The sequence below is a fragment of the Scardinius erythrophthalmus genome (assembly GCF_964197995.2).
Source record: "Scardinius erythrophthalmus genome assembly, chromosome: 24".
Lineage (NCBI taxonomy): Eukaryota > Metazoa > Chordata > Actinopteri > Cypriniformes > Leuciscidae > Scardinius > Scardinius erythrophthalmus.
Window position 1 is genome coordinate 13,097,511 of NC_138244.1, and position 7,746 is coordinate 13,105,256.

Consider the following 7,746-nt stretch of genomic DNA (forward strand, 5'->3'; position numbering starts at 1 on the left):
AGAATTCTAGTAAAATAACAGCCAATTTTATAAAAATGCAAATTACGTTTTTGATAACAACAACAACCCAACTTAGTAAAAATATTATAAAGTGATTAAGGCAAAATAATAATAATACTGCGACAGGGCAAACTTTGTCACTATATAATGGCAAAATATGTTGTGATCAACATTTAACCACATACTTATTCAAAATAACCACTTCAGCAAAGGGTGTGTAGGACTTTTATTTAAGCTTCAACACATTTTCACATTTCTCTCAATAAGTGTGATCACGAACGTATCCCATAATGTATTTGAGACCAAGCCACGTCTCCTCTGCAGTGGGAATGATCTGGTTGGCAGGCAGTAGGAAACCGTAGTAGCCAGTGTCACGCAACTCAAATGCAAAGGAATATTTGATGCCAATATCGTAGGTCCAATCGATGCTTCCACCACTTGCTGGGTCTGAAATTTAACAGGCCGGTATTCCCAATCAGATAACAGAAGTCATATCTTGGTATTCAAACAGAGGATACAGTCTACTCACAGATAATCTTGCAGATGCTTCCGACTTGGTATCTGGTGTTATAGAGGGAACTGAGCTCTTTTATCGCAGCTGTGCCTACAGCATGCTACAATACATAAAAACAATATATTGTTTTCATTTGTATAGCACCATCATGAAATGCAGCACAAAGTGCTTCACAGGTCATAACTTAAAAAACGGAGTAAAATAATAGTCAGAAGAAAATAAAAGTCATATAAAATGATAAGTTAAATAAATATAAGACAAACCAAAGTAGAAAACTGTTGTGGTATTAGTATATTGATACAGATATGAATTGGCTTACGAGCTCGGACTTGTCCGGAATGTCTGTGCATGTGTAACCGTAGGGATACATTAAGAGTTGGGAGTAAGAGTGGATGGAGATGAAGGATTTGAAGTTGGCATGGCCCTTGATGAGGTCCACGACATTTTTCACTTCGACCTCAGAGTTAGCAGAGGGACCGTGGTAGGAGTCGGAACAGGGATCCTTGCTGGCTCCAGGACCTGCGAGAAAATGTCCATGGTCATATGAGAAAACCATGGTCTACTGTTTCAACAAGAGAAAATATACTATCTACATACCACCAAAACCAGCATCCCAGTTCCTATTGGGATCAGTGCCACGGCAGGAGGAGCCAGCGTTCACCGAACGAGTTTTACGCCACATACGGTTCTGAATGTACAGGCACAAATGTCTTTAGAAATGCTTCTAAAAATATATATATTTAAAGGTGCTTTAAGCCTAAGTTTAAATAGAACTTAAACTTATTGCATAGAACATATTAAACTCCTCAAAAACTACATCTGAACTGTAATACCTTTTTGTACAATACATATTGAAGATTTGCTTCATGTTTTGGAACCCTACATTAAATGATTTTTGACAGTAAAGCCATTTATAATGTGAAGATTTCTATTTCAAATAAATGCTGTTCATTTGAACTTTCTATTCGTTCAAAAATCCTGGAATAAAATGTATCACAGTTTCCACCAAAAAAGAATTAAGCAGCACAATTGTTTTCATCATTGATAATAATGAGACATGATTCTTGAGCAGCAAATCAGCATATTTGAATGATTTCAGAAGGATCATGTGACACTGAAGACTGGAGAAATTCAGCTTTGATTTACAGGAATGAATTATATTTTAACAAAATATTTTAAAATAGAAAAACTTTTACTGTAATAAAAAATGGAGCCTTGGTGAGCATAAGATAAGATAAGAAAAAATAATTATTACAAAATGTTAACCTTTATATGCATACTGTTATAGTTTTTATGAATATTTTGAATTAGCTTTCATTTTATTAATTTAAATATATTTTTAGTTTAATTCTTCATTTTGTCATTTTGTTATGTGGCTTTTGTCATTTTTATCAGGATATATATATATATATATATATATATATATATATATATATATATATATATATATATATATATATATATATATATATATATAAATTACTGTTTAGGTTTAATAGGCCTCTAAATACATTTCAGAAAAGACTAAGCTTGCAAAATGATTAACAAGCAGAGAGCCTTTCTAAATTGGCTAGTTTTTTGATTGGCTAAAGATTGACTCTTTATTTCTGTTTACAGAGTCTTCAGGGCTGTTACAGAGACAGGTTTGATTGCTCAGGACATCTATTTTAGTGTTATCAGTGCTAAACGAATGCACCATCAGCAAGTAAGTTCAACAACAGGTTACTTACATTGGAGCGAGTGAAAGCATATCCATCAGGGTTGGTCACAATCATCAAGTAGATATCCATTTGACCAAGGAGAGAGGTCACAGAGGGATCAACGCCATAGTCTGAAGCAATCTAAAAAAAAAAATGATTAGAACACAAAATTAAAATGATTAATTTTATGTTACACAGACATAATTTTTTCATTTCACTCACCTTGTTGGCAATCCACACAGCAGAAGCCTGAGTAACCCACTCTCTGGCATGGATTCCAGCATCAACCCAAATCGCTGGTCGACTCACACCACCCGTGCTGAACTGGAATCAGTGTATAAAAAAGATGAAAAACCTAACACATCTCAGTTCAAAATCATATAATCTGTACTATCAGACTCTACCTTCAGGGCATACATGGGACGGTTCTCATAGGAGTTGCCGATATGCACTTTAGAGATCAGGTTAGGGTGACTCGCCACAAGGGTGTCCATAAAAGCGTAAATCTAAAGTGAATAATACAAATGTAAACATTTGAAAAGCATTCCATCGTTCTTACGTATGTCATGCATATGTTTTTGTAGTACTTACAGTCTCCAGGTCATGATAAGCAGCAAAGTTGAAGCTCTTGGTCTTGCGTTCCATGTCTTCATTATTAACCATCTCTGCCTTTTCCCTGTCCAAAAGTTCCTAAAACACAGTAAAACATTGGATGTTACTGTTTTATCTGAGGTTATGTTCTGTGCTGAAAACACAAAACAGCATAACTGTGCACATTCTGGGACAAAATGAACCAGCTACACAGGTTTACCATGTAAAATTTAAGGTGACAGGTAACATTCTGCACATATTGATTATTTCAATTCACGTTTTTGATCTCTATTTTAAAGTTAGGTTTTAATTCGGTGTCATTGCTAGCACCTGCACATTGTTGATCATGACAGTGAAAGGGATGTCGTTTTCCCAGAGGAAGTCTTTAACGGCACTCAGACTGGTGTAAGGCACACGGATGTCGACAGGCCGTTCAGTAGAGAAGCCATGAGCCCAGAAATCCAGCTGTAGGGTCACAAAATATATATTCTTCAATATTTTAGGTGTTTAATTGAAAACTGAAGTATGTCAGCAGCTATACAACTGTCATACCCCTGAATCCACATCCTCTTCCAGCTCCTTCAAAGCTTGAATGTGGTCTTCAGATTCTGCATGGATTCTAAGAACTTGGTCTCTATCAAAAAACAGTTAGGTTACATTTTGAATAAGAAACAACACTGTAATATGGTAATAAGTCATTGGAAAAGAGAAAGTATCTGAACTTACCCATTAAAGAGCTCCTCGCAGTGAACTGCGGCCAGGAGCGCAAAAACGGCTAGATAGAGTCTCATGTTCTCTTGGAATGATCTCTACTATAGGTCTCTTTCATGGATTGCTCCTCTTATACTCTCAGAGACACATGTTGAGTTCTCAGTAATATCAGTGCTGATAGCGTGTAGTGTGTGTCTTTTCCAGGTGAACACTGCTGCATATTTCTCAGGGATTCTATGTACTAAACAATTTAAAATGTGTTATCTCACAGTTTAAGTTTAAGTTTGAAAAAAAATAGTTGCTGGATTTGCTAAATTCATGTCATCGTGTTTTAAAAAATATTGCAAGTATCGCAACCACAAATGCTCTGGCTTTGACCATTCAGTTTGTTGCAGAATAAAGTATAATATACACTTGATTTTATGTGTGACAGTATATTCAATGTAGGCCTCTTCCTTGCACACTTTTCATTTCCAGGTGGAAAAACTTCTCATCTGGATTCAGAATTGGAGAGTATGGTGGAAACACAATGAATTATGGGAGGCTGAGGGATTTCATTTCCAGCATATATCCTCTGGGACCTTTATTGAAGCTTTAGTACATTTCTCTCAATAAAGGTGATCAGAAACATATTGCATTATGTATTTGAGAGCAAGCCACGTTTCCCTTGCAGTGGAAACGATCTGGTCAGCAGGCAGGAGGAATCCGTATTTGCCTGTGTCACGCAACTCAAAAGCAAAGGAATATTTGATGCCACGTTGGTAAGCCCAGTCAACACTTGCACCACTAGCTTGCTCTGAAATAAAACATGCAGGTTAAAGTCATTTCTGATAACTGATACCGATTTTTCTTCAAACTCTCCAGTCTTTTCTAACATGCATCTTGAGACACCACTTAAAGGGATAGTCCACCAAAATGTTTTAATTATCATTATTTACACACCCTTGTTTCATTACAAACCAGTATGCATTTCTTTCTTCTGCAAAACACAAAAGAAGATATTTTGAAGAATGTTGGTGATCAATCAGTTTTGGTTCCCATTTAAATTAATTGAATGGACAAAAAAATACAACAGAAGTAAATGGGAACTGAAACCATTTGAATACCAACATTAATAAAAATATTACTTTTGAGTTGTGAAGAAAGATATGCATAAAGGTTTGTAACGACATGAAGGTGAGTACATAAATACATATATTTTAATTTTTGGGTGGACTATCCCTTTAATCTCTCATTTCATATGTATAAAGAAATACTAATTTGACCATAACAGACCTTAAAAACACTAAATACTTGTAGATTTTAGGGGTGGGAGAGAATTTTTTTATTAATTGAGCTTAATTTTACATAAAAAAGGGCTGTATTTGAATGTCTTTGAGTGAAAAAAAGATGAAGAATGAATCACGAATCATAATTATGATGATCATGAATCTTGTTGAATATGGTACCTGAACGCAATATCTTTCAAAAATATTGATTGTAACGTAAACCAATGACAAAACTATGGTCAAAATTCATGTAGTCGAATGTAATCAATGTAACAACACATGCCATGTCTTAGTAAGAGGTTAAACATTGATCCGCAATCCACTTACCAATAGTGTGGAAGATACTCCCAACTTTATAAATGGTGCCATGCCAAGAATTGAGGGCTTTGTTTGCCTGCGTGGCCACTTCATGCTAGAACAGACACATACAAATTTGTCACTGTGAGATCATGTAAAACAAACACGATTCAGAAGAAAACCAAGGAGCTTTATGGATGTAGATTTCTTAACCAGTTCAGGCTGGTCAGGAGCGTTTGTGCCATTGAAGCCATAGGGATACATTAAGAGCTGAGAGTAAGCATGGAGGGACATGAAGGATTTGAAGTTGCCGTGGCTCGTGATGAAGTCTGCAATGTTTTTCACTTCAATCTCGGATTGAGCAGAAGGACCACGATAGTCTTCGCCGCAGGGGTCATCGCTTGCTCCAGGACCTGGAGAAAACGTACAGACATTTAAAAAGACAAAGTAATTTGAATCTGTTTCAACAATAAAATTCAAAAATGACAGTATGAACATACCACTAAATTCAGCATCCCAGTTTCTGTTGAGGTCAACACCAAAGCACTTGGGGTCAGAGGTCACAGACCGGCTCTTACGCCACAAACGGTGAATTGGCTGAGGTAATGTTAATTAGTAATGTCATTATAAATGCTTCTAAACATGTGCTTTACGCAAACAATGAATGACTGCTTACACGTTCAGTGAGGTGGGAGAAAACATATCCATCAGGATTGGCCACAATCATCAGGAAAATATCCATTTTACTAAGGATATTGGGCACAGGGGCACGGTTTTCCTTAAAGTCTATGGCAATCTAGGGAGTCAGAAGGATCAGATCAGAATGTTAAAAAAATATTTTATAGGTTTATTATAGACTATTTTTTGTCTGGCAGATTTGGTTGTATCTGCAAGTTCTAATCTATTTTATGGTTCCTTTAGACTATTATAGTAAATTGTTACTCTGTACTTGTTTTGTCACCACATTGGCCAAACATTCAAACTTATTCTTATTCAAGCTTATTTTGAAGTATTTTGCTTATAATGATATAAATGCTGCTATAAACTCACCCTGTCAGCAATCCACACTGCTGAGGCATGAGAAACCCACTCCCTGGCATGGATTCCAGCATCAATCCAGACTGCAGGCCTTTTCTCTCCACCAGTGCTGAACTGGACACATTTAAAATATTTAATAAATCAAATAAATATACATATATACAGAAATAAATATCAGTCTGTAAAATGTTTTTATGATGACATAATCTGTTCACCTTCAAGGCATACATAGGACGGTTCTCATAAGTGCTGCCGATCTTCACTTTAGAGATCAGGTTGGGATTACTTGCAACAAGGCTGTCCATAAAACTGTAAATCTGAAGTGAATAAAAACTTTTAGATGTTTTGTTTAGGTTTGAAATGCATGATATCATGTACATAAATATGGTTATGCATGCGTTTTTGCTAAAGTCAGCACATACTTACAGTCTCTAGATTGTGATAAGCAGCAAAGTTGAAGCCCTTCGTCTTGTATTTCATCTCTGCATTCATCTCTGCTCTCTGCCTGTCCAAAAGTTCCTGAGACACAGTTAAAACTTGTGTATTACAAATACTTTACTGAAAGAAAGAAAAAATCACAAGACTTCCTTAACTATTGGGATTTATAGGAATTAAATCAATTACTGATTTTCCTCTAGAAATTGTGCAAGACTTTCAATGTCATTTTTATTTTATTTTATATTTTTACAAATAACTCACCTGCACATTGTTGATCATGACAGTGAAAGTGATGTTGTTTCCCCTGAGGAAGTCTTTGACGGCATTCAGACTAATGTGAGGCACACGGATGTCAACAGGCCGTTCAGTAGAGAAGCCATGGGTCCAGAAATCCAGCTATAAGGTCACATAATATATATTTTCATGTCATCAATTGACGCTAAAATATGTCAGCAGGATATATTTAAGCAGTAAAGAATGCCATACTTCCCAATCCAGGTTCTTTTTCAGCTCCTTCAAAACCTGAATGTGGTCTTCAGATTCTGCCTGGATTCTGAGAACTTGGTCTCTATCAAGAATAAAAAAAGATAATTAGGACATTTTGAACAAGAAACGAGGCTGACATATGACAATAAGTATCTGAACTTACCCATTAAAGAGCTCCTCGCAGTGAACTGCGGCCAGGAGCGCAAAGACAGCTAGATAGAGTCTCATGTTCTCTGGGAATGATCTCTACTATATGTCTCTTTCATGGATTGCTGCTCTTATCCACTCAGAGACACATGTTGATTTCTCAGTAATATCAGTTAATATTCTACTAATGTTCTACTCTGCCGTCATTGAGTCCTATGCTCATCTAATCTATAACTGTCTGGTTTGGTTCAGCTGCCAAATCAGACATCATGAGACTACAACATACAGTCAGGATGGCTAAGAAGCTTATTGGTTCCCCCCTTCCCAACCTCCAAGATCTTTACACCTCCAGAGTGAGAAAAAGGGCTAAGAAAACCACTTTGGACCCCACACACCCAGCCCACATTCTGTTTGAACTGAGCAACGAGCCCCAGAATAGGCACAAGAACAGTTTTCCCTCATGCTATATTCAGTCTGAACAGTTAAAACTCTCGTAACTATACATTATCTAACTGTCCATTTGTACATAACATCTCAAAATTTTACATCTGTAAAT

General features: G+C 36.3%; 2 protein-coding genes across 2 annotated transcripts; both read right to left on the reverse strand.

Moving 5' to 3' along the window:
- Nucleotides 1-210: 210 nt before the first annotated feature.
- cpa4 (carboxypeptidase A4) lies at nucleotides 211-3,656 on the reverse strand. The gene is made up of 11 exons (XM_081356252.1): nucleotides 3,532-3,656; nucleotides 3,358-3,439; nucleotides 3,136-3,270; nucleotides 2,806-2,904; nucleotides 2,619-2,720; nucleotides 2,437-2,538; nucleotides 2,245-2,355; nucleotides 1,112-1,202; nucleotides 834-1,033; nucleotides 530-614; nucleotides 211-447 (listed from the first exon to the last, which is right to left on the reverse strand). Exons 1-11 carry the CDS (start codon nucleotides 3,594-3,596, stop codon nucleotides 260-262), a joined length of 1,260 nt encoding a protein of 419 aa, XP_081212378.1. The 5' UTR covers nucleotides 3,597-3,656; the 3' UTR covers nucleotides 211-259.
- Nucleotides 3,657-4,065: 409 nt separating this feature from the next.
- On the reverse strand, nucleotides 4,066-7,395 carry cpa2 (carboxypeptidase A2 (pancreatic)). The gene is made up of 11 exons (XM_081356251.1): nucleotides 7,207-7,395; nucleotides 7,044-7,125; nucleotides 6,819-6,953; nucleotides 6,546-6,638; nucleotides 6,335-6,436; nucleotides 6,132-6,233; nucleotides 5,758-5,877; nucleotides 5,582-5,678; nucleotides 5,295-5,494; nucleotides 5,112-5,196; nucleotides 4,066-4,312 (listed from the first exon to the last, which is right to left on the reverse strand). The coding sequence occupies exons 1-11, from the start codon at nucleotides 7,269-7,271 to the stop codon at nucleotides 4,125-4,127; spliced, it is 1,269 nt and encodes a 422-aa protein (XP_081212377.1). The 5' UTR covers nucleotides 7,272-7,395; the 3' UTR covers nucleotides 4,066-4,124.
- Nucleotides 7,396-7,746: the final 351 nt, after the last annotated feature.

What these genes read in the sequence shown, in the direction of transcription:
- cpa4 (XM_081356252.1), bottom strand. Translation starts at nt 3,596, where the DNA reads ATGAGACTCTATCTAGCCGTTTTTGCGCTCCTGGCCGCAGTTCACTGC. An exon ending in CTGTGTGGATTGCCAACAAG is followed by an intron (nt 2,356 to 2,436) that starts GTGAGTGAAATG and finishes TTTTTTTTTTAG; the next exon opens with ATTGCTTCAGACTATGGCGT. An exon ending in TTCCGGACAAGTCCGAGCTC is followed by an intron (nt 615 to 833) that starts GTAAGCCAATTC and finishes TATGTATTGTAG; the next exon opens with CATGCTGTAGGCACAGCTGC.
- cpa2 (XM_081356251.1), bottom strand. Translation starts at nt 7,271, where the DNA reads ATGAGACTCTATCTAGCTGTCTTTGCGCTCCTGGCCGCAGTTCACTGC. An exon ending in TGCGAGGAGCTCTTTAATGG is followed by an intron (nt 7,126 to 7,206) that starts GTAAGTTCAGAT and finishes TATTCTTGATAG; the next exon opens with AGACCAAGTTCTCAGAATCC. An exon ending in CAGTGTGGATTGCTGACAGG is followed by an intron (nt 5,878 to 6,131) that starts GTGAGTTTATAG and finishes CTGACTCCCTAG; the next exon opens with ATTGCCATAGACTTTAAGGA.